At 36.4% G+C, this 27,983-nt stretch overlaps 1 protein-coding gene across 2 annotated transcripts in view; it reads left to right on the top strand.

Annotated features, from left to right (window-relative positions):
* The first annotated feature begins 3,270 nt into the window (after positions 1-3,270).
* The window catches only part of htatsf1 (HIV-1 Tat specific factor 1), an 80,313-nt gene continuing 55,600 nt past the window's right edge, over positions 3,271-27,983 (top strand). The window contains exons 1-5 of one of the 2 annotated variants that reach the window (XM_039766182.1): positions 3,271-3,381; positions 5,089-5,253; positions 10,404-10,596; positions 11,208-11,255; positions 19,919-20,073. In XM_039766182.1, the coding sequence (XP_039622116.1) occupies positions 5,089-5,253; positions 10,404-10,596; positions 11,208-11,255; positions 19,919-20,073 (561 nt within the window). In that variant the 5' untranslated portion in view covers positions 3,271-3,381. The other variant, XM_039766183.1, reaches the window with a different exon arrangement.

The raw sequence follows: 27,983 nt of genomic DNA, 5'->3' as shown, positions 1-27,983 counted from the left end.
CTGGCGAGTTACATAGAGGTAGTAGAAACTTACTTTGGCTTTAGTGCCACTCAGAGATAACTTATTTAGCACTTATTTGATACAACATTGAATCGATCTTCTTACAGAAAAGTAAAATAAAAAAAGAGAGACAACTTAATTTTTACCTTCACATCTTTTCTCTAGCATTGAACCAGGACTATCATGAACCCCCTCCCAACCCCTTTCCTCTCACTCCCCTGCACCTATATCAGTAGGTATAAATCAAGAAAATGAACACCAGCTCTGTGTATTGACATGTAGCCTATCGTTGTGAACCATGTAATATGAAATGGTAAACCTTTAAATGAAAATTTAATTTAATAAAATTTTTAATGGCAGTATATAAATACAGGACTGGATCTGTATGTAATTTTTTAGGTACACACAACTTTTTTTGTATTATTTTTTGTAGTATTTCATTTAAAAAAAAACGAAAAAAAAAAAACATGAAAATTCTACCCTGACCAAAGCACTGCCTGAGTCATTTGCCCTGTTGCCGGTCATGGATATGACTGTATTTTTTATCACATTAAACAGGCCACATTTATCACAAAAAGTAATATGTTAACTTTCCTAGGCCTAATATATATTGTAGGTGGCACATGGGATAGACTGCCATCCTGGCCAGGAACCAGGAGGATCCCTTATCCGGACGGGAGGCACAAAGGGAACATAAAGGCATTTTGGCCAAGAAAGGGAAGGAGATCGCTCCTGGACTAGGAGGCCCTAATGGATGGATAAACATATCAATCTGAACTGATGGTTCTTCACCCGGGTGGGAACCCTCAAATAACCGGACATCGGCTTAATACCTTTCCTAGCCATGAGAAAAGAAAAGGACTGGGAAGGACTGCCTCTGGGGGATGTTTATAGGCGTTAGATGGCAGCAGCCCTCCATATTGGCGCCCATTTGGGGACCAGCAGGGAATGCCAGGAATTGTAGCCTGGCAGTACAGCCCTGCTGGGGTCTGTGGGTGCTGCAAGGGGACACTGCAGGAAGATGCGCTTACCTATTCATGGGACATCCGTATGACTCCCAGGTCCTCAATAAAAGGGACCATACTCCCTTGTCCAGGCGACTCAGAGCTGGAATGAAGGCAACACTTGACATGATGTCGCCAGCTGTATGCTCTTATGCTCTTAACTGCGAGCTGTCTCTCGGGTAAACAGTAAACCTATGGCAAAGAAACACAGCTGCCCTTCAGAAACTCACACTGAAACAGTACTTCAGTGCAAAACAGACTCTCGCCAGTCCCCTTTACAGGATCACTGCGCAACATGCTTCTCGCACAAGGTTTAGCACATTTAAGAGACCGAGCCCAAGCCAACCTAACTGCTCACCCTTCTGTCCTCTCTCCTTCAGACTATGTCTGCCCCAGTCGCTATTTCTGAGCCACTGAACCCTCTTCAGTGTGTTCTTTTCACCTGGAGCTGGACAGCCACATTTGACAGTTGCAACCTGTGTGGTTTCCAGCTGTTGATAATCCTTTTCTGAATAATTCTTGTGTCTGTACCTGCCAGTTCAGCAATGAAGATTTTTTACCTTGAAAACCTGATCCCTTTCTCTAGTTTCCTGTGCAACTCTGTGACCCAAGCTTGACGATATAGAGAGAGATTTTGAGCTCTTTTGAGACCTTCCCAAATGCTGCTACACACCAAAACGCAATTGACGCTAAGGTTGTTTGTTCGTCGTTGAGGCGACCACAGGTTTGCAGCGCCACCAAGGCCACTGCAAGTTCACAGCTTCTCCACGTAACACATCTGTCGCCTCATAGGCTATGTAGAGAACACTATAATCCAGCCACTGACCTGGCCCCACCCATACTCATTTGCTGTGTCTGTGTGTACTGAAATGGTAGCTACTTCTTGAATAAATACCCCAACTGTTCCTGTTTTGATTAAAATAAAGTTGGTTTTCTTGGATCCTTTGGACTCAGGGTGAAAGACAGTTACTGATGCATCACAATACTGTATATATACACTCACCACCACTTTATTAGGTACACCTGTTCAACTACTTGTTAACGCAAGTATCCAATCAATCACATGACAGCAATTCAATGAATTTTAGCATTTAGACATTGTCAAGACGACCTGCTTAAGTTAAAACCAAGCATCAGAATGGGGAAGAAAGGTGATTTAAGTGACTTTAAATGTAGCATAATTGTTTGTGCCAGATGGGATGGTCTGAATATTTCAGAAACTGCGCATCTATGACATTTTCACGAACAACCCTCTTTAGAGTTTACAGAGAATGGTCCAAAAATTTTAAATATCCAGTGAACATCAGTTCTGTGGGCGAAAATTACTTGTTGATAACAGAGGTCAGAGGAGAATGGCCAGACAGGTTTCAACTGATAGAAAGGCATCAGTAACTCAAATAACCACTTGTTGCAACCGATATATGCGGAAGAGCATCTCTTAATGCACAACACACCAACCCTTGGGCTACAGCAGCAGGAGACCACACCGGGTACCACTCCCGTCATCTAAGAACAAGCAACCAAGGCTACAATTCGCATAGGCTTACCAAAATTGGACAACAGAAGATTGGAAAAACGTTGCCTGGTCTGATGTGTGTAGATTTCTGTTGTGACTCAAACTGTGACATATATTGCAACGAATAGGTCGATTAAAATAAAGATTACATTCTGTAATTTGCGTTCTTGTTTAAAAACTACATAAATACACAGGAAAGCAGTCAAATAAAACGGCGGCAGTTAAAACTGTGTCGTGTTTTTCTGTTATAATAGCGAACCTAAATTTAAGCTTAAAATATTTTACTGTCGGATACGTCCTGATTTGGTTTCTGTCTTGCACAAAATGCTTCTAAAGTAGACTGCAGACTCCATCGATCATGGATTTGGATTAAACAGAACAGATCGATGGGAAAATAATATTTGAAAATGGAAGTGTGCATTTTCGGCTGACGGTAACGAGAAACAAAAGCCCACTAAGGAGAAGGAGGAGGAGGTTACTGGGAAAGAATTAACACGGTCAAACAGAAGACAGCAACCGAGGATTAAGGAAGTATACACCACTTAAAAAGCTTATCCCATTCACAATTCATTTTGACAACACAGGATTTCCAAAGTGAACTATTCATTAGCAGTAATAACAACTTCTCTTATAGATAATAAAGATGTTCAATATTAGCCTTCTCCGCTATTTTGATTTTTTTTTTTATTACAGTGATTATCCCGCCTACCGTCCTCTCCACCACCGGAAGTGATTCCTGGTGACCTATTAACTGAAGCCCCGCCTTTAAACATACTGGGAAGTGAATGGTGGCTGCAGAAGAAGTTAATCTCCTGCGTTTTTTACGCCTCCTTAATGTAGTGTCTCCATATCCACCCCACGGTAAATAAGATATATGAGTTTTATTTTATTATATGATATCCACAACTTCGTTTTGCTTTTGTTTGTAGAAGACAGTCAAGTAGGCACATGTCACACAATATGGGGTAGGCCCATCAGATGTTCGCCGGCTATACCTGTGGCTTTATGTATCTGCATTTTTGACATACTAAAATAAAGAGCGCGGTTAAGAGGTATGTGTTCTGTAATTATTAAAATGATATTTTTCTATTAGCGTCTGGTTAACAGTAATTGAATTACGTTATTTCATTAAGGCGTTGGTTTTTTAAGTTGTAAAGTTACTGTATAACAAAGAACTAATTTTCATTGAGAAAGAAGGGTGTACTTGGTTTGAACATTTAAATGTTGTTGTTCTAATGCTACATTAATTGAGCGATTGACGTTATTTAAGTCAAATTGTACTCGGAACTGCAGAGTAGTTGTAGCAAATCAAAGAACTTGTGGAATTCCGCTGTAGAAATAACAAACCAGAACAATTTAATAATATATAACAATATCGAAGCGTTTTTCATGTGTTTCAGAGATTTTTCCAAATTCATTTTATCAACAACTTTCTCCTACGTTCGTTTCCAAACTAATCTTTGGATAAGTGGTTATCTCAAGGGGTTCTAACTCAAAGTTATTAGATTCAAATACAGTATCTCTGAAAATATGTATAATGAAAATCGAAGTGTTCATTTTGTTTAAATAATTCTTTGAAAAAGTAAAATTTATTTGAATGTGAACATGTTTGATAAAATATAATATTTAAATAGTTATTTGGGTGGATTTGATCCCAATGCATAATTGTAAAAAAAAAAAGTAGTTCTTGAGCTTTGACGTGAAAAAGTGAACTGGTGCTCCATCTACTGTTAGTTTCTTGCCTTTGTGTCCAATACTGCCAGTATACACACTGGCTCACGCACTCGTAACTAGAATTATACCTCATGGACTTTACTGATTTTGTTTTCCTTTTAATCACGCATTTAGAGAGACAGAATAATGTTTTGCCCATAATTTGTCCTTTGCATTAATCACATTTTTGTTTGTAGATGAAAAGCTGAATACCTAAATAAATTATATTGTGAAGTATGACGGTGTTCTTTAATAAACAGAAAATGACAAATTGTTGATTAACACTTAGAAGTTATTGCCACACGCAAACTCGTATAAACCACTGATTAATTACTTGGATCTGAACTCCTTACACAAAATATACATCTCTGTGACTTTGACAAAGCAGCCTATTGTGAAAGAGGAAAAAAATTAAAGTATATGATCGTTCTTACAAGACATGGAATGCATATAACAGACCTACACCAGTGCTTTTTTGTAAGGAAGTACACAAGCCCTATGGCAAACTGCAATACAGAAATACTTGCATCAGAACTTGATCTGAAGTTATACCCTTTATAAAACTGTTACTTTAATGTTTCATTAACTAGCCCACTCAGGTGTATTTTGCCCTTATTGGAAATTCCCATGTCACACTTGCAATTTTGACTTGTAATCTGAATTGAAAAATCACACTAATCGTAGTGTCTGAATGTTGCAGTGTGCTGCATGTTGATTAGCAAATACATGTATAAACTTGACTGTACTCTCTTCACATGACATTGTAAGCGTATGGTGATATTACATGGAGTATTAAGTAACATTAAGTCTGGGAGTTTAATTGGTTTTTAAATGCTTTTTTTTTTTAATGCTTAGATGAGTGGCGAGCCTGATAAAAACAAGGAATTCTATGAGCAGCTGCGCTTAGAAGAGCTCTATGGAGAAAACCGTTCAGACCCTGACAAACCTTATACTTATGTTGACCCTGAAGATGGGACAGTCTATGACTGGGATCATGATAAAAAGGCTTGGTTTCCAAAGGTGTGTTGACAACCTTTAAAGAAATCGAAATGACCTTTATATTTAAATGCTAATTAGCTTTTTCAGTCTTATGGTGTTTCATTTTTATGTGTAAATCTGAAACGGTATACATCATATGCAAATCTATACAGTCTTAGACTTTTTGAACAAAAATATGCTTTTTATTTTTCTTATTTTTACATCTTGTATTGCAGTTAAGAGCAACTTTGTCCCTCATGAGCTAGGCCTTGCATCTCTCTGTATTTGAGTAGGATGGTACCATATGTTTGCAGAGAATAATGTAAATATCTGTAAATTTGTTTAATTGCAATGTTGTTGCAGTTTTTTTCAATATATATCAATTATTTCAATAGCATTGTTATATTCTGTAATCAAATGACAACCTTCTGAAATGTGTGGATGCAAGTAAAGGTACACTTCATTAGATTGCTCCTTTTCTGGTTTTAGGAATTGTTTTGCTTGTAAATTCTTATGATCCAAGATTATTTCATTTAACTTTTGTGGCGTTTATGTCACTAGCTTTGCTTTTTTAGGGTAACTGTGCACCAGAGGCAGGTTTACATGTGTATTTTTTTTTCCTTCCATCTATTTTAATGTCCATCATTTTTATTTCTTCCGTCTATATTAATGTCCATCAATCTGGTGGGTCTACTCCGTTCAGACTTGCTTATTAATGAGTGCCATTGCAAGGGCTTTAAAGTCTTTATGTTCAGTCTTAATTTTCACTTGCGTTTACTTTTGTACTTCTTCCTTCAACAACTGGTATGTTGTTAGTTTTGCATCTGCATTCTGAATTTGGAGATCCTAAAGTGGTAGGGTAGGTGTCCACTAAGAGGTGATGAGGGAAGCAGTAAGGCTTAAAGTATATGAAGTTTTTATGAGTCAAGCTACTTTGCTGTTATCCCACTAGTACAGTATTTTGAAAATTCATTTATTTTCTAATAAATAAATTTGTACTCCTGTAAAGTATTATGATTTCCATTAAATCTTTTCTAAAGGAACTTTTATTAAACTTTCATTCATATTTGTTTTATAGTCATAATTGTTCATTTTCTCTAGTGAGACAAATAATAATTTAATTTTTAACTGCCCTAAGATACAGTAACATTCTCTTTTTTAATTCAGGGTTAATGCAGAGAATATTTAAACTGAAAAGTAGTGTGTTTGTATATTTTTATGTATATATGTGTGTGGGTGTATATATGTATGTAATGCAATAGTGTGTATGTATGTATGTGTATATGTATATCCTGTATATATATATATATTTTTTTTTTTAAATGTAGTTGATTACAGATAAGACAGTAACTAAATGCAAGGGATATTTTAAATTTATTTTCACAAGGTGATCGTCATTAACTAAAATCTGATTTTGGTTTGTTTTAATATAGAGAAAGTTGTATTTAGTAGTTATTAATAAACCTTTAATCATTAACTTAAAAAGTTGTGTTTTCAATGCACAGTTTATTCATTTTTTTTATTTAATTTGATTTCCCAGTTTTTTCAAATATTTATATTTCAACTGAATAATTTTTAGTTTAAAAAAAACACAACTTTCTATAAAATTTATTTGTTGCATAGAGGTTCGGAACATATTGTGTGAAGATTGTAATAGATGAGCTGGCATCCCGGCTGGGGTGGAGGATCTGTTACCTGGCCTGGAGGCCCACATAATGGACAAATAATGTCTGTGTTTTAACATCCTAGTGGGATGGTTGCTGTTCCATTTCCCATTTGGGTCCATATTACGGAATGGCATTGGGTGACTGCCTCCTAGGTCTATGTGTTGTTCCAGTACACTGGTTGTCAACATACCTCTGATGTAACTCCCATATGGACACTTGCAGGGCTACATGGAAGATGTAGTTCTAGAGGGCAACCCTATTGTGGTCCTTGGGGTCTGCTGGAGGGTGCTGTTGGGAGAAGGTTCTGTCTGACCTGCAAGTGCATCCTCACTGCTGATATACTGGAAGTACTCCTGGGTTGGGCATAAAGCAAGCTGCCTGTAGAGGAGGAGGAGGAGGACAATGCTCGCGTGGGAGGGATAGAGGAGAAAGAAAAGGTAGGAAAAGAAAAAGATAGGTGTGTGTGAATTGTGGAAGAAACCAGTAAAAACCGTGTATTTGAACCTGGAACTCTCTGGTCTGGGTTTTGGGGCTCAATTGATACAGTATAATAGTGCAGTATTTTGCGTTGCAGTCAGTACAGTGAGGACAAGTATTTTTTGCTCCATCTGTGGTAATTTACTACTTTTGTAATAAAATGCATTGCTTTTATGTTTCTATACAGTAGGTGGTGCATTACTTTAATTTGTATTACTTTGGAGATTCCAATACAAAATTCCTACTAGAAATAAGGAATTTGCAGTTCACAAATATTTCCATCAATATTTTTGATGGTGGGTTCTTTTGTTATTATTGGCAGAGAGCCAACAGTAATTGTAATTAATACAGTATTGAAGCTGGTAATAATATATGAGCCACTTTTATGGTTGTAGACGCAGACAGCCTTTTCTGATGTTATTTAATACTGTCAAATCTTTGATAGAAATAAAACTGTAAAATGTCAAGTTAACTTTTACCACATACATGTACTGTATTACTATATGTTGATAGATACACAAAAATCATACAATACGATTATCATTTTAAGATCACCAGTGCTGGTTGCCAAGTACATTGTGAAACAGTGCTGCTTAATTTTCCATGTGAGGCTGCCTCCTTCCTCAGCTACCCTTTAAAGGTGATACTTATATTCCAATCATCTATGGCTCCATTACATGCTTCAGTAATTTTTTTTCTCCTGTGTTCCCGGCCTGCACATTCATGCTGCCATTTCCACCTCACAGCATTCACTTGGGGTTATATTCCACACCACTCACTTTTGGCAACTAAATAAGCTTTTTTAAATCATAATTATTCTGGAGATCGATGGTGGCCATGTACCCAGTCTGAAGGATTTAAACAGAAGAGTGGATCTTATAAGTTCTGCTCTGTGTACTTGATTATCAACCTTAGTCTCATTGACTTGCTCACTTAACACTCACATACCCTATGTGAGACTTCTCAGGATGGCGCTTCCCTTTTTGTTAAAATTTCCTTCCCAGGTCTGCATGGTCCTATCTGAATTTTCTTAACAAAAACACCACCAAGTTACTTAATTATCATAAATATAAGCATTTTTTTGTTAATATTAACATTAACAGATAATATTTGATCTCACTGAGAAAAATATTTTCCTTAAAAAAAATTAGTAAATACTGTTTTTTTCTAAATATAAAAATATGGCTATTCAGTAATTTTCTTGTGGACATTGAGATTGACTGAAAGTCAGTAGTTCTATATTTTTTCCCACTGTCATCTTCATTATGCTCATGTTTCAGAGAGAGCAGTTAAAGTGTACTCACATTTGTGTGATGCTGAGGACACCTATAGAGATCAATTATTAGTTATCAAAGTTATTGCCTGCAGTATTTCTTATTTCTCAAAAGATGTTCTGATCATTTTTGAAAGATGCCACACAGAGCATCTATATCTTAGTGAGGACATGTTTAAAATATCAACTGGTCTGCAGGTGAAGTTTAGTACATATCAGATTATTAGAGTTACCTTTGCTGAGAAATATTTTCCATTGATGTTTCTGACTTGGCAGATCAAAAGAAGATATCAAATACAGGTAATCCCCATGTTACGGACATCCGACCTATGACTTACAAATGGAGCCGCAGCTGCGACGCATGCGCCTCAGTAACTGCCGCTCCATCATCTTTGGCCAGGGGACGCTGCAAGCGGTGGCTGGACAGAGGCTGGAGTGGGGCGATTTCGCTGCTCGCGCAGTGTAGTGTCCCTCAGGTGGCTCCTGGCGGCAAGCCGTGACCCGTGGTCCATAGTCAATGGGGCCACAGCTATTGCTCGTGTGCAAGATGGAGGATTGATGGGGCAGTGTGCTACCCACCCACTACGCCGCCGCAGCAGCTACTGCTCCTGACTGGACGCAGGCTGGATGGAGCGGAGGGGGCGTTTCACTGTCCACCTACCGCTGGCAATGCAGCAAGCGGTGACCTGGTTGTGGCTGAACGGAGGCCATTGAAGGTGCAGGGGGCAGCACTGTAGTGTGCCCCGGTTGGCTGCTTGTTGAACAGGGGCGGTGGTGGGCAATTCACTACCCGCCTTTGGCCGCTCTGTATTCAGAGCTCATCTTAACCTTTTTTCTTCACCCTTCAAGAATGTCGCTGAAACACAAATCTGATGCAAGTGCTGGTGATACAGTAAAGAAGAGAAAAACCATCACCATTGAAAATAAAGTAGAATTAATAAAAAGGTCAGAGAGAGGTGAAACTCCATCATTCATTGGCAGAGCACTTCGTTACAGTCGGTCAACAATAGCATTTATTAAAAATAATGTACCTTTTCCAACTTGCATACAAACTCAACTTAAGTACAAACCTACAGTCCCTATCTCATACGTAACACGGGGACTGCCAGTACTAAGATAAGTTTACTTAAGAAATGAAGTTAAAAGATATGTCTAAAAAGAAAGTGTCGGAGAAATATGTCTTTGGCATAGAATTTGGAATGCAATGACTTTTTTTGGAGTATTTACAAGTTCTTTCAATTGATTGAATAAATAAAAGTCTAATGGAAATTCACCTGGTGAAGTCGAAAATTAGCATTCAGTGGCACCAGCTGGATATTTAAAAATGTAAGTAGCTGCATTTTTGTTTTTGATATGTATTATTTTACATGAGTATATATTCCTAAAGAGTTTTATTTTGAAGAATGTATGGCAGAAATAGCTGCAGTATGATGTGGCAGAGAGCTGTGGATCAGTGCACCAATACGAATGATACTAGACGTCCTGCGAGCACTTTCCCACCCATTAAATTGCATCACTTCATTGGTTTGCTATCTAAATAAGTCGTTCTACAGATATTTTGTGTTTTTCTGTGGGATGTTTGTGTAAATTCAAAGTTTATAATGGTCTGTCTTTTTTTCATCATTCATTTTTGCATTTATTGGCCCTTTTACTTTTTAAAGTAATTAATAAGCTGTTGTTCATATACACATTAAATATTCCAGTGACTACTCCCTGCAGTATCCTAATATTTTTTCAAAGTAGAATTAAAAAAATATTTAAATTCTCTCTTTCAGATAACAGATGATTTTATTGCAGCTTATCAGGCCAATTATGGTTTTAATGAAGATAGTTCTGCCAATGCTTCTGGATCAGCTGTGACCACGGAATGCAACCCAACTCAGGAAAAGGATTTTAAAGTTGCCCCAGCAGAGGGCGCAGAAATTCAACAGCGTAAAGGAAAAGGAGAAAAGCGTAAACCAGATCCAGGTATAAATATTATTAAAGCAAATGTTTTATCATATAAATTTTTACTGAATCAATAATTTATTATCTTATTTGTTACATGTTTTTGTAAGTGTTTTAATATGATTTATTTGCATATTTCCCTTGCGTCTCCATTGGTTTTCATTTCACATCCCCACAGACATGATAGACAGGTTGTTTGTCAATTCCAAATTGGCCCAATGTGAGTATGTGGTTGTGTGTGTGCATTGCTGTTAGAATAGACTCCTGTGCCTCTTAAACATGAACTAAATTAAGTGAGTTTGAAAATGTTATGTTAATTTGGTTGCCAGTTTTATACAAGTAAATTCATAAAAGTGATGGTGTTCTCTTTCCGGGCACATTAATCAGTTAACTGAGTGATAATTTGTGTTTGTATGCGTGTTTTAAAATTCTTAGCACTTTAATATTATTTTGTAAAGATGTCCCCGTCTTGAAATTTTGCGTTGATTGTTATTTTATTTATACAAGTCTCACAAAATCAAATTCCATGCAACCAATATTATTTGGGAATGATTTACAATTTCTATTAATATTATCAATATTTTTTTTCACAGTTTTAGATGTACATGATTGATGATGTACTTTTTTTCTAGGATGGTTTGATGTGGATAAAGAGAAAAACACAAATGTTTATGTGTCAGGTACAGTAACTTAAATTTTGTTTGGGTATTTACAGACTGAGTTCATCTGCATGCTTACCAGCTTTAAAACAGACTAAGCATAGTTATTCTGGGGCAATTTTGGAAAGCACTCCTGGGCTGGTTTCATACACTGTATAGGAAGTAGAAGGCTAAATTGATATTTTGTTGTAAAGAAATTCTGTCTTCTGTGTGCTTTTACCTTTCCCCATTTTTATCTTGTGTGTATATATATATATATATATATATATATATATATATATATATATATATATATATATATATATATATATATACTCACCTAAAGGATTATTAGGAACACCATACTAATACAGTGTTTGACCCCCTTTCGCCTTCAGATCTGCCTTAATTCTACGTGGCATTGATTCAACAAGGTGCTGAAAGCATTCTTTAGAAATGTTGGCCCATATTGATAGGATATCATCTTGCAGTTGATGGAGATTTGTGGGATGCACATCCAGGGCACGAAGCTCCCGTTCCACCACATCCCAAAGATGCTCTATTGGGTTGAGATCTGGTGACTCTGGGGGCCATTTTAGTACAGTGAACTCATTGTCATGTTCAAGAAACCAATTTGAAATGATTCGAGCTTTGTGACATGGTGCATTATCCTGCTGGAAGTAGCCATCAGAGGATGGGTACATGGTGGTCATGAAGGGATGGACATGGTCAGAAACAATGCTCAGGTAGCCCGTGGCATTTAAATGATGCCCAACTGGCACTAAGGGGCCTAAAGTATGCCAAGAAAACATCCCCCACCCATTACACCACCACCACCAGCCTGCACAGTGGTAACAAGGCATGATAGATCCATGTTCTTATTCTGTTTACGCCAAATTCTGACTCTACAATTTGAATGTCTCAACAGAAATCGAGACTCATCAGACCAGGCAACATTTTTCCAGTCTTCAACTGTCCAATTTTGGTGAGCTCGTGCAAATTGTAGCCTCTTTTTCTTATTTGTAGTGGAGATGAGTGGTACCCAGTGGGGTCTTCTGCTGTTGTAGCCCATCTGCCTTAAGGTTGTGCGTGTTGTGGCTTCACAAATGCTTTGCTGCATACCTCGGTTGTAACGAGTGGTTATTTCAGTCAAAGTTGCTCTTCTATCAGCTTGAATCAGTAGGCCCATTCTCCTCTGACCTCTAGCATCAACAAGGCATTTTCGCCCACAGGACTGCCGCATACTGGATGTTTTCCCTTTTCACACCATTCTTTGTAAACCCTAGAAATGGTTGTGCGTGAAAATCCCAGTAACTGAGCAGATTGTGAAATACTCAGACCGGCCCGTCTGGCACCAACAACCATGCCACGCTCAAAATTGCTTAAATCACCTTTCTTTCCCATTCTGATATTCAGTTTGGAGTTCAGGAGATTGTCTTGACCAGGACCACACCCCTAAATGCATTGAGGCAACTGCCATGTGATTGGTTGATTAGATAATTGCATTAAGAAATTGAACAGGTTTTCCTAATAATCTTTTAGGTGAGTGTATATACATACATACATACATATGTACAGTCATGTGAAAACATTAGGACACCCTTTGAAAGCATGTGGTTTTTTGTAACATTTTTAATAAATGGTTATTTCATCTCCGTTTCAACAATACAGAGATTAAAGTAATCCAACTAAACAAAGAAAACTGAAGAAAAGTCTTTTCAAGATCTTCTGTAAATGTCATTCTACAAAAATGCCTATTCTAACTGAGGAAAAAGATAGGACACCCTCACATGTATTCCCTCTTAAATTGGCTCAGATCTCACACAGGTATATCACACCAGGTGCACATAATTAGTAGATCGTTACTCTGCATGTTGAATGAGGCTTGCCCTATTTAAACCTCAGACATTTAGTTTGGTGTGCTCCTGACTGTTGAAGTGAGAGTGAGCACCATTGTGAGAACAAAAGAGCTGTCAGAGGACTTCAGAAAAAAGATTGTAGCAGCCTATGAGTCTGGGAAGGGATTTAAAAAGATCTCAAAAGATTTTGAAATCAGCCATTCCACTGTCCGGAAGATAGTCTACAAGTGGAGGGCTTTCAAAACAACTGCCAACATGCCCAGGACTGGTCGCCCCAGCAAGTTCACCCCAAGAGCAGACCGCAAGATGCTAAAAGAGGTCTCCAAAAACCCTAAAGTGTCATCTCGAGAACTACAGCAGGCTCTGGCTACTGTTGATGTAGAAGTACATGCCTCTACAATCAGAAAGAGACTGTACAAGTTTAACTTGCATGGGAGGTGTGCAAGGAGGAAACCTTTGCTTTCCAAGAGAAACATCGAGGCCAGACTGACATTTGCCAGAGATAAAGTTGACAAAGACCAGGACTTCTGGAATAATGTTCTTTGGACAGATGAGTCCAAAATTGAATTATTTGGACACAACAGCAGAGGACATGTTTGGCGTAAACCAAACACAGCATTCCAAGAAAAGAACCTCATACCAACTGTGAAGCATGGAGGTGGAAGTGTCATGGTTTGGGGCTGCTTTGCTGCAGCAGGACCTGGTCAGCTCACCATCATAGAATCCACGATGAATTCTACTGTGTATCAGAAGGTGCTTGAAGAACATGTGAGACCATCAGTTAGAAAATTAAAGCTGAAGCGGAACTGGACCATGCAACATGACAATGACCCAAAACATACTAGTAAATCAACCAAAGATTGGCTGAAAAAGAAGAAATGGAGAGTCCTGGAATGGCCAAGTCAAAGTCCAGATTTGAATCCCATTGAGATGCTGTGGGGTGACTTGAAAAGGGCTGTATGCGTGCAAGAAACCCCTCAAACATCTCACAGCTGAAAAAGTTCTGCATTGAGGAGTGGGGTAAAATTTCCTCAGACCGATGTCGAAGACTGGTAGATGGCTACAAGAACCGTCTCACTGCAGTTATTTCAGCCAAAGGAGGTAACACTCGCTATTAGGGGCAAGGGTGTCCTATCTTTTCCTCAGTTAGAATAGGCATTTTTGTAGAATGACATTTACAGAAGATCTTGAAAAGACTTTTCTTCAGTTTTCTTTGTTTAGTTGGATTACTTTAATCTCTCTGTATTGTTGAAGCGGAGATGAAATAACCATTTATTAAAAATGTTACAAAAAACCACATGCTTTCAAAGGGTGTCCTAATGTTTTCACATGACTGTATGTATGTGTGTGTATATATATGTATATGTATGTGTGTGTGTATATATATATATATATATATATATATATATATATATATATATTTATTGTGGAGCCAACCCGGACACAGACAGGCAGACATGTTCTTAATCACCACCACACGTTTATTATTTACAATATTTACAAATTACACAGGTCACACAGAGACCTAGTCTTCATGAGGGTGACCCAAGGGCCCCATGTCCTCTAATGGGCCCTGAGCTCACTGCCCAGCAGCATGCAGCTCGTTTGGCATTCGCCATAGAATACCAGAATTGGCAGATGCACCACTGGTGCCCTGTGCTTTTTACAGATGAGAGCAGGTTCACCCTGAACACGTGACAGAAATGAAAGGGTCTGGAGAAGCCATGGAGAACATTATGCTGCCTGTAACATCATTCAGCATGAGCAGTTTGGTGGTGGGTTAATGATTGTCTAGGGAGGCATATCCATGGAGGGTCACACAGATCGCTACAGGCTTGACAAAGGCACCTTGGCTGCCATTAGGTAACAGGATGAAATCCTTGGACCCATTGTCAGACCCTATGCTGGTACAGTGGCTCCTGGTGCACGACAATTCCTGGCCTCATATGGTGAGAGTATACAGGCAGTTCCTGGAGGATGAAGGAATTGATACCATTGACTGGCCACCACACTTTCCTGACCTAAATCCAATAGTACACCTCTGGGACATTATGTTTTGGTCCATCCAATGCCACCAGGTTGCACCTCAGACTGTCCAGCAGCTCAGTGATGCCCTGGTCCAGATCTGGGAGGAGATCCCCCACAACACCATCTGTCATCTCATTAGAAGCGTGCACCGATGTTGTCAGGCATGTATACAAGAACACAGGGGCCATACAAAGTGCTGCGTACAATTTTGAGTTGCTGCAATTAAATTTTGGCAAAATGGACTAACCTGCCACATAATTTTTTCACTCTGATTTTTGGGGCGTCTTTGAATTCATGGCTCTGTAGGTTGATCATTTTCATTTCCATCAAACGATGTGGCATCCTTTCGTTCCTAACACATTACCCAGTCAATATCAGTATAGATATCCAGGAGGATTTTTTTTTTCCATTGAGATCTGATGTGTTTTCAAAGTGTTCCTTTAATTTTTTTGAGCAGTTTATATGTATATCTATATACCTATATCTATATCTATATCTATATCTATATCTATATCTATATCTATATCTATATCTATATATATATCTATATATATCTATATATATATATATATCTATCTATACTAATAAAAGGCAAAACCCTCACTCACTCACTCACTCACTCACTGACTCATCACTAATTCTCCAACTTCCCGTGTAGGTAGAAGGCTGAAATTTAGCAGGCTCATTCCTTACAGCTTACTTACAAAAGTTGGGCAGGTTTCATTTCGAAATTCTACGCCTAATGGTCATAACTGGAAGGTATTTTCTCCATTAACTGTAATGGAGTTTAGCTGGAAAGACGTGGGGGGGCGGAGTTTCATGTGACATCATCACGCCTCCCACGTAATCACGTGAACTGACTGTCAACGCAGTACGTAGAAAACCAGGAAGACCTCCAAAAAGCACTTAAGAAAACATGCATTATAAAAACATGCATTATATAATTGAGAAGGCAGCGAAACAATAAGAAGCGAGCGAGTGACATATACTACCATATTAATGAGTGCTGCTACTTCGGAAAGAAAGGTGTAAACCTAAACTTTAAATTAAGTTAATAGACAGGGTGCCGCTGGTGTTTCTCATGCCCACGGGTAATGCGGGATACAAGTTTAATGAGAGGACGCGGGATATAAGCGAGTTTTGATCACTTTGTAACTAAGTTAAAATTGCAGGTGAAGGGGTGTGCTTATGCAAATTCCGAGAGACTGTGTTTGTGGGGGATTGACAGTTAACGCGGTTGGGGGAGTCACGTCATCATATCCCCTCCCATTTACCTCATTTCGCTCTGAGTTGAGCTCCGCGGCTAACGGCGTCTTCCGAAGCAACTTCATCACACTCCCACCAAATACTCACAGAAAAATCCACAAGTTAATACACACGCTGTCTCTAGAGTTTCTCCACACTCAATGTATTCCTCCGCCCCCTTTATACCCTCTAATCTCCCATTTCAATTCAGATACCTCCAATTTCCTGTAAGGCTCAGCTGCGCGATGACAAGTAATAAGTCTCAAGGACAGACCCTACAAAACGATGGCATTGATTTCAGGCAAGATTGCTTTTCTCCTGGACAACTATACTTGCATTCTCAAAAGTGAGCTCGCGCAGCTTGCATATTACAACCGGAGTGCAGCCAGAAACTTTTAAGTACCGGGTCTTAGATAACATTAAATTGAGCCGTAGACATCGCAACATCACACAAGATAGCAGCTCACGAGAACTTACTGAACGCAGTACGAGTGATCACTTCCATGCATCAAACCTGTTCAAAAAACGCATTACACAATTTACAAGGTGATGGCTTTCTATGGCGTTCGTTTATAAAGCAGCGGAGAGGCTGTGTGAAGGCAGCTACACAGAAAAAGCAGAGCGCCACACTCTGAATGTATTGCTGGCATCACCGTTATACCCTCTGATCTCCCATTTGAATTGAAATGCCTCAAATTTCCAGTAAGGCTCTGCTTCGCGATGACAATTAATAAGTCTCAGGGACACACCCTACAAAAGGTTGCCATTGATTTGAGGCAACATTGCTTCCTCCTGGACAAAACTATACGTTGCATTCTCAAAAGTTATATACACCCCGATCTACAATACTGTCAAATAAACGACCCACACACCATAGCGCAACATGAGAGGCTTCACCTTTAGCGCTGATGTCTTAGGTTCGATTCGCGAGAGTGGGTGCAGTGCATGTGTACTGCCTGATGAGCCCAGAGTTAGGGCGAAGCACGTGTCGCGTACTGTTTGCATTATTTGATAGTAAAACTATTTCAATATATTCAGTATATATATATCAGCGCTTAATGATTCATTTTACTCTCGCAACCCCTGTTTGGGAAGAAGTATGAAAAAATATGAGGTTAACGCAGAAAACCAGATCACCAATTTAAGCTTTAGGAATCATAGATACTTTATTCAACATCAATGATTGTTTTGGTAAAGCCATACTCGGTGTAATCCTCCTTCCATGTTATAATATTTCGCGACTAGCCAAGATTAAATGAACGGAAAAAAAGTAAGAGCGAAGTGAGGGTGACGCAGGCAGGCAGGCGACAGCTCAATAGCTCGAATTTGGATATACTACAGTAGGTTCTATTTAGTCGCCAGAAATATCTTTGGTAGGAATGGAAGTTGGATTTAGTCTTTAAATTTCTATGGTGAAGAAAAATTTATGCAATGATGATTAAATTTAACTTTCATTCCTACTAAACATATTTCTGTTGACCAAATAAAAATTACTTATATTTAAAATTTAAATAGAACTTGAATAAATACGATAGTTCATAATACCTACGCAACACTAAGTGCACGTACGATTACGAGTCATCCGTTTTAACAAGCAGCATATTGCACTGATACGAAATAGCCTGCCCATTTAATTATTTAGGAATGGATAGATAAATTAAGATTTTGTACAAATAATGTTTTAAATTTGTCTTCCTCAGTGGATTTTGGCACCCCCAGCAACAGCTCCTCGCACCCCAAAGGATATATATATATATATATATATATATAGATATATAGATATATAGATAGATATATAGATATATATATATATAGATAGATATATAGATATATATATATAGATATAGATATAGATAGTTATATATAGGTGTATGTAAATGTGTGTCTGTATATATGTAGATATGTGTATATATGTATATATGTATATATATATATATTTATATATATATATATATATATATATATATGCCAGCAACACTCATGACAATGACAAAACAATTACATTGTCAATCATGTTACATTATTATTAAAATGTTTCCTTTTCTTTTTCATTACTTCTTTAACACACTACTTCTCTGCTGCAAAGCGCGGGTATTTTGCTATATATGCATATGTATATATGTGTATATGTATATATATATATCCATATGTATATGTATGCATATATATATATATATATACATACACACTGTATATATATATATATATATACTGTATATATGTATGTATGTGTGTGTGTCTGTGTCTATATATATATATATATATATATATATATATATATATATATATATATATATATATATATATATGACAGCAACACTCATATCAGTGATAAAACAATTACATTAACAATCATCTTACGTTATTTTTAAAATGTTTCCTTTTCTTTTTCATAACTTCTTTAACACACTACTTCTCCTGCGCCTGGTATTCTGCTAGTATATATATATATATATATATATATATATATATATATATATATATATATATATATATATATATATATATATATATATGTGTATATGTGTATATATGTGTATATATATGTATATATATGTATATGTATGTATATGTATGTGTATATGTGTATGTATATATAAACTGTATATAATTTATATAGCGCATTAGTTGGTTGATCACAGTGAGCATGTTTGAGTGTGTAGTAACTTGCCCACTGGGGTTCCAGTGATGTGAATTTTTCAGGTTTGATGATTGCTGGACATAAGCTGTTATTATATGTACAGTATATGTCATTTTCATCTTAACTGAGTGCTGTTTCTTTAAGAGAGTAAAAAAAATATCACTTTCTAGAAAGTTTTCAAGTTTATCTTTGCCAGTTTGGAGCATGTTTGGAGAGTATTCTTATCGACATAGGAAATACACTTATTGCAAAAATGCTAAAATAGTAAGAATAACATTGTCAAACCTGCCTAATCCAATTTAGATTTTCATGGCTATCCCAGTAACACACATGCATGTGGAAAATGTATAAACTCCACATAATGGTAAGGTACAAAATCCAGACTCCGGTTTCATGAAGCAGAAGCACTAACCACTGTGCTACTGTGCCATTTATTATAATTGCTACCTCCATATATTAATTTTATAACCTGTTTTTGTTACTATTATCATTAGTAGTAGTATTGTTCATCTGTCCTTTCATAAAAGACAACAGTACCAATTTCAAATACCAACAACATCAGAATGTCTGTCTCTCTGCCCTGATACTTTTCATTACCAACCCAAGCCACACAAGACAAGACATCTACATGCTTTCCAACGTAAAAGTAACCTAGTCTCCAGTCTGTAATATTAAGAAATGTACAGTTTGTCACTGAGTTGGGTATAGTAGGGAAAACGTTTTTAGTCTAAAATATATTTGTATTTTTACTCCGGTCTACTACAGTCAGTCTTCTTTATTCTGTTTTTTTTGCCTTGTTCATCCTCCTGTGTCCATTAGCTAAAATTGTATTTCTTTGTTGCTTTGTAAATCAAAATGTCCTTTGATACATATTTACTTTTATTCTGTAAATGTTGCATTCATTCATCATTCTAATAATGACTTGTTTTCAGGACTGCCTCCAGATATCACACCTGATGAATTTGCAGAAATGATGTCCAAATGTGGGATTATCATGCGTGATCCAGTTACAGAGGAATTCAAAGTAAAGCTTTATAAAGATGCCCAAGGAAATCTGAAAGGGGATGGTTTATGCTGCTATCTTAAGGTATATACTATTACTGGTAAAATTGCCTTGGATATTTTAACTGCTGTTTTATTTTAAGTCACCTTAAGAATCCTGATTAAGCCTGGATGTCTTGTATAATCTGTAAACATAAGCCTGCCTTCTGAAAATATTGCTTCATTGAAATTGAGAAAAGGTACTTTAAGATTAATTGCATTTTGCAAGTTTATTTTCCAGATAATTTTAATTAGACTCTTTTACAAAGTCTCATATTGTTTTTGCCTTTATGTTGAGACAAAACGAATATATGGATCATGTGGCTAATGTGTCTTTTGCTTTTAGGTTCTATTAAAGTAAAGATTTTATGCCTTCATGCTCCACATTAAAGGGATCTGATATGCATTAAAACAATGCATTTCGCATTTAATAAATGTGTATATATTCCATTGTTTGACACTGAGACTTTACATAAAGTATTAACAATACTAAACAGTAAAAGAGTGCTCAGAATATACAGGGAGAGGAGTACTATGTATTCAAGAAGAATGCCATTTTAGAAATAACAAAAATGGTAAAAACACATTTCAAGCCTCTAATATACTTTTCAATGTGTACAACCCTTACATTTCATTTTACCTCATAATTTGAACATTCTTTTTTTGTACCACGAGCCGGAATCAAAAATCTGATTAATTCCCTAATTAGTTTGTATCTTAGCATATATTTTGTAATCTACTTAAGAACAGAATTAAGGGTCAGTGGAGCTGCAGTGCCTATCTTGACAACACTGTCTTCAGAAATCCATGCAGACACTGGGGGAATGTGTTGACTATACACAAACAACAGCCATTACTGATTTATTTTTTTCACAGGGATATCCAATAACAGAGCCTGCTTTTCCCAAGGAGAGTATGTCTTGACAGACACAATTACTAGTGATGTTGTTTCAGTATATTCAATTAATTATACTTAATTACTTATTTAATAATTTTAGACCCCATTTAAATAAAATAGTGTGTTGTGTAACTGTCCTTCAATTTTAAATAGAGCAGTTTCAAAGAAGCCATTAAAAGAAAAGGATTACATGTGTAGTTCAAAGTAACAATCAGCATTTTGAGCAATTATATATATATATATATATATATATAATTTTTTAATACAGTTTTTGTTGCTTACATTGTGATTGGTGTCATTTTCTGAGGTAGCTGTCATTTGCACACTGCTTGTCAAAGTGGCTGTATTACATAGAATTGGCTTGAAGTTCACTGGGCATCTTCTCTTTGTTATCTTTCAAGTTAGGATCCATTATTAGTACTGGGCAAGTTAATGCATTATCGCGTGAACGCATTAATTAATTAATGCCAACAATTATTTTATCGCGCATTAATGCAGTTTTTGTTGTTGTTATTATTATTTTGAATGCCTCCGCCTTGCTAGTGATCGATAGAGATCAGTGATCTTCTTGTTACAGTGCTTTTCAGTACGCTTTTGCTAAAAGGAAAGTTAGCTTAGTTGATTTGACCTCGATTAGCTGCACGTGCATGAGTAGTGAAGAGGAAACCGCTTCTAAAATGGCATGTGGAGAGATACCAAATTGAATGCTCAAAGCGAAATAATCCGTGGTGACTTTTTTTGTATTATCACTGAATCAGAGTCTTGGTTTGTCGGACTCCGATTTTATTGCAAGTGATCTGGAGATGAAAGTAAGGTACCGGCATCAGCTGACTGGTCCCCACCTGATTGTGGTGCTGAACACATTCATGTAGCTGATGCACCTATGGCAACGTTCGCCTGGTAGGACAGACAGTTATGATGACGGGAGATACAAACCTTATTTCGTCTCACTGCAACTACCACCCCAGTTCACAAAGACAGCCAGCCCACCGTGCAAACAGACGTTTTATGTTGATTTTTGTGTGAAACCATTTCTTTGTGCACTTTTCAGAAAACTGTTTTTTGGAAAAAATATAAGCCCTGAAAGAGTTTCTATTGAACATAGACTATTTATGCTGTTCCCTGATATAAGAAAATGTTTCTGCTGGTATCTATTCAGATAAAAAAGAAAACTGATTTAGAAATGTTAACTTGCTGTTGTTTGGAAGATACCTGTTATAATGTTGTGATCATGGCTCTGGACTCTGAGGGTAACTTATTTTTCTATAACAAACTAGATAAAATGTTCATCCCCTGTCAGTGGCAAATAGCTTTGGTTTTATGTTTGATTTGATTACATTAATGTTTAAGTTCAGATTTACAAGAAATATTTTAACTGCTACTATGTAAAGGGAATACCACTGTTAAAAAACACCTTATTTGTTTAAAGTGCTTGCAAACCAAATACAGTGGTACTTTGAGATACGAGTTTAATTCATTCCGTGACCGAGCTTGTAAGTCAAAATTCTCGTATCTCAAATCAATTTTCCCCATTGAAATTAATAGAAATGAGATTAATTCGTGCCAGCCCCCAAAAAACCACCCCAATTTTTTGTTAAATGTTTTCCAACATAAGAAAAATGTATTTATAATGAACAAATATTGTATACAAACAAAATAAAATATAATACATAAACGAGAATCTAAAGAAATACAGATGTTGGTGGAGCCAATTAGCGAATTGTAATGTTTTTTTCTTTCACTTCACTTTTGCTTAACTTAATTTTCTTCTTTACTAAGTTTTTTTCTTTTTTGCTATGCTTTCGTCACTTTCATTCTCAGGGCGTTTCAATAGAAACCTGTCCAAGGAGCTTTGTTTAGTCCTCCCCTTTAGAATGTTTCTGAAATGAGTTTGGCAAATGTCATTAAACAGCGCTGCTGCATGATCAGTTGCAACTTTTTCACGGTTTCTTTTCAATAAAGTCAAGTGTTAGGCAAGTATCATTAAATAGCGACGCTGCATGACCAGTTGTAACTTTTTCAGGGTTTCTTTTCAGTAAAGCCAAGTGTTAGGCAAGTGTTATTAAATAGCGCCGCTGCATGACCAGTTGTAAGTTTTTCAGGGTGAATTTTATTACTTGAGCATTTAAACAACTAGTAATACAGTGTGTTGCTTTGCTGCAGACAGTTACAGAAGGTCTTTTCTTAATTGAAGATATATTGAATTGAATATATATTGAATATATATATCCATAATGTTATATATATATCTATATATCTATATATATCTATATATATATAAATATCTATATATATATATCTATATCTATATATATATATATATATATATATATATATATATATCAAAAAGTCTGTAGAGATTTCTTGGGCCAACAAAAAGTGTGTCCAGCTCTTTTCAGGCAAATAATCAAAAATCAGTTATAATTTTTTCTTTATCATCTAGCAGTCCTCTTGAATAAGTCACTGCTTTTCCTGAAAGCAGTAACCCTAAATAATTAAAATACTTTTTTACGTTCTGTTTGCACCATTTTTGATGCATCTGAAAGAATAATGGTTTGCCCCAGTTGTGAAATTTCAAGTGATGTTCAAAATGCTTTCAGCAGACTCCGTTTGGAATGTTGAAGTTTGATCTCTGTATTTTGTGAACTTTTAATTTATAATATCATAAGTAGTGAAAGATAATGTTACAACAGTTTGGGGGATACTATCAGTTTATCGCTGAAATTAGTACCATATGTTTAATTGTAGTGATTCTGGATCTTAAATGTTTTTTCTCTCAGATTACAAACTGGTGAGTGAACTCATTTTATTGTGGAATGGTTCAGGCCAACATTTGCCTCTTCACCAACATAGTATGGAAATATTCCTACTGTAGCTTTGATAGATTCTTCCTTGGCCAATAGTTTCATTTAGTATGTATATATATATGTGTGTGTGTGTGTGTATATATATGTATATATATTATGTGTGTGTGTGTGTATATATATGTATATATATATGTGTGTGTGTGTGTGTGTATATATATGTATATATATATGTGTGTGTGTGTGTGTGTGTATATATATATGTATATATATATATATGTGTGTGTGTGTATATATATATGTATATATATATATGTGTGTGTGTGTATGTATATGTATGTGTGTGTGTGTGTGTGTATATATATATGTATATATATGTGTGTGTGTGTGTATATATATATATATGTGTGTGTGTGTGTATATATATATATATATGTGTGTGTGTGTGTATATATATATATATGTGTGTGTGTGTGTATATATATATATATATGTGTGTGTGTGTGTGTGTATGTATATATATATGTGTATATATATGTGTATATATATGTATATATGTGTATATATGTGTATATATATGTATATATGTGTATATATATATATATGTATGTATATATCTATACTAATAAAAGGCAAAGCCCTCACTCACTCACTCACTGACTCATCACTAATTCTCCAACTTCCCGTGTGGGTGGAAGGCTGAAATTTGGCAGGTTCATTCCTTACAGCTTCCTTACAAAAGTTGGGCAGGTTTTATTCGAAATTCTACGCGTAATGGTCATAACTGGAAGCTGTTTTCTCCATTTACTGTAATGGAGATGAGCTTGAACGCCGTGGGGCGGAGTTTCGTGTGACATCATCACGCCTCCCACGTAATCACGCAGTACATAGAAAACCAGGAAGACCTCCAAAAGCGCTGAAGAAAACATGCATTATATAATTGAGAAGGCAGCTAAACAATAAGAAGCGGCGAAAGTGACATATACAACCATATTCATGAGTTCTGCTACTTCGGAAACAAAGCACGATGTAAACCTACACTTTAAATTAAGTTCATAGACAGGCTGCGCTGGCGTTTGTAATTTAGTGCCTGCCCATATAAGGCCGTCCGTCAGCGGCAATCCAATAGCAAACTCCACTAAATATTCACGGGTGAAGGACTGTGCTTATGCAGAGGAAGATGAGATGGTCAGGGTGGTGTTTGGCACAAACTCAGCGAAACTGCGAGAGAAAGTTTTAAGTGCCAGGACTAAGGTAACATTAAATACAGCCATGGACATAGCACGAGATGGCACCAGCACAGCTGGGAACCTTCGATGCATGTACACCGAAGCGGCTCACGTGAACTGGCGCAGTGCACAGATAAAAGCAACAGTTCCAAAGAGCGCTGAACAAAACCGAATTACACAATTGAAAAGGCAGCAAAAATATGAAGTCTGATACATACAAGCATATTCATAAATCCAGCTACTGCGGAAACAAAGCACACGGTGGAAAAAGTCAATGTGCCGCTAAAGGAAGACAGTGTAAAAAACCCGTGCATGCAGTGTGTCAGGTCTCAGATAAAGAAGAAGACGAGCTGTTTATTGATGCAGTAAGAAACGAATCGATGAATGAAACCTGTCATCTTTACAACGATTGACAAACACGGAATGTAACTTGAACACAACACATCCTACAAATACGAACCTGATTGAAAGAAATAATGATAATCAAATCCTTGATGACAGCAACACTCAGTAACACTCACAAAACAAATACTGTATATTGACAGTCATGTTACGTTATTTTTAAAATGTTCCCTTTTCTTTTCTAGCTTTTTAACACACTACTTCTCGCTGCGATACGCTGGTATATATATATGTATATATATATATATCCCGATCTACATACTCGAATAATGGATACTTTATTAGCCATCAATGATTGTTTTGGTAAAGCCATACTCAGTGTATTCATTAGATGAACGGTAAAAAGTAAGAGCGAGGGAGGATGACTTATTGAGGCATGCAGGCTGTAGTCGCGTCAACTCTATCTGAATTGCGATCACATTTGAAAAAATATATCTTTTCAAGTTCTATTTAGTCCATATGTGTCAAACTCAAGGGCCAGGGCCACATCCGCCCGGCGTGTAATTATATCCGCCCCGAGATCATTTTATATACTGTATTATTGTTATTAATGGCCGGTATATGAAGCGCTGGTAACACAATAAACTACAGATCCCATAATGCAGCGCTTCAGCTGCCTTGCAACACTTACCGCGTTAATCAAGTCTAGCTTATGATGCTGCAAGTTATTGCGAAGCTAGCTCACACGATGCTGAAGAGAAAAGTTGATTCTGAAAATAGAGCCTTTAAAAACCCATGGGAGGCTGAGTATATGTTTACTGAACCCGTGTGTCTCATTTGTGGAGCTAATGTGGCTGTAATTACAGAATTTAATCTAAGACGGCACTATGAGACAAAACATCAGGGTAACCTGAAAGACCTGAATGCAATGCAGAAGATACAGAAAGCAGAAGAATTAAATAAGAATCTGACACTTCAGCGGACGTTTTACCCGTGCACAATCACAAAGTGATTTCAAGTGAAGCTGCTTTTATGGGAGACACAAATGCACAAGTGCAACTTGCCCCACTTTCCCTGTTGCCAAGTAATGTTAAACCAAGTCGCCACTACGGTGTTCCCAAATACGCACTTTGCTGATAAACTGAGCGCACTGAGTTTGCACGGCGCTTTGGTGACTTTGAAGAACAAAAAGTCCGCCTACATGCGGCTCGAACCTTGTGCATGTTTGGTAGCACATATCTGTGTGAGAAGCTCTTCTCAGTGATAAAGACTAACAAAACAGCACACAGGAGTCGCCTCACTGATGAGCACCTGCAATCCATCCTGAGAATCTCCACAACACAGAACCTCACACCAAACAGAAACGAACTTGTTGCCAAAAAGATGCCAGGCGTCCAGCTCTAAAATGACATATGAGCAAAGACAACTGAATGATTTGATTTGTTATTGCTGAAAGGAACACATTTTATTTATATTTCCAGGTTTTGTTATGCAGCATGTTCATATTTGAATTTGTATAATTTTGACAGGATATATTTTTATGGAGAGCAAAATCTTTTGGGATATTTAAAATCTAAGTTTATTTTTATATAAAATTACATAAGAGTAAAGAAATTTGAATGTTTGTTCTTTTAACGTTTACTTTATTTTTAACTTGTATAATTTAGACAGGATATATTTTTATGGAGAGAAAAATATTATAAGTTGTTTAAGGTTTGAGTTGATTTATTCAGGAATAATATTCCTGTCTGTTTTACCATTCCTACCAAAGATATTTCTGTCGACTAAATAAAAATTCCTTCTATTTAAAATTTAAATAGAACTTGAACAAATACGATAGTTCATAATATCCATGCAGACTTGCACGTAAGAGCGGAGTTATCCGTTTTAACAAGCAGCGTATTGCACTGATATAAATAGCTGTGTGTGTATATATGTAGATATGTATGTATATGTATATATATGTTTATATATGTGTGTGTATGTATATATATATATGTATTTGTGTGTATATATGTGTGTGTATGTATGTATGTGTGTATGTATATGTATGTAGATATATATATGTATGTATATATGTGTGTGTGTAAATATATATATGTATTTATATATATATGTATTTATATATATATGTATTTATATATATATATGTATTTATATATATATATATATATATATATATATATATATATATATATATATATATATATGACAGCAACACTCATCACTCACAACAGTGACAAAACAATTAAACAATTACATTGACAATCATGTTACGTTATTTTCAGAATGTTTCCTTTTCTTTTTCATTGCTGCTTTAACACACTACTTCTCCGCTGCGAAGCTCGGGTATTTTGCTAGTATATATATATGTGTGTATATATATATATATATATATATATATGTGTGTGTATATGTATGTATATGTATATGTATATATATGTATATTATATGTGTATATGTATAGATGTGTATATGTATATATATATATATGTATATTTATATATATATGTATATGTGTATATATATATATATATATATATATATATATATGTATATATATGTGTATCTATACTAATAAAAGGCAAAGCCCTCACTCACTCACTCACTCACTCACTCACTCACTGACTCATCACTAATTCTCCAACTTCCCGTGTAGGTAGAAGGCTGAAATTTGGCAGGC

Source organism: Polypterus senegalus, chromosome 10 (genome assembly GCF_016835505.1).
Source record: "Polypterus senegalus isolate Bchr_013 chromosome 10, ASM1683550v1, whole genome shotgun sequence".
NCBI classification, from domain to species: Eukaryota; Metazoa; Chordata; class Cladistia; order Polypteriformes; family Polypteridae; genus Polypterus; species Polypterus senegalus.
This window is presented reverse-complemented; position numbering and strand designations above follow the sequence as displayed.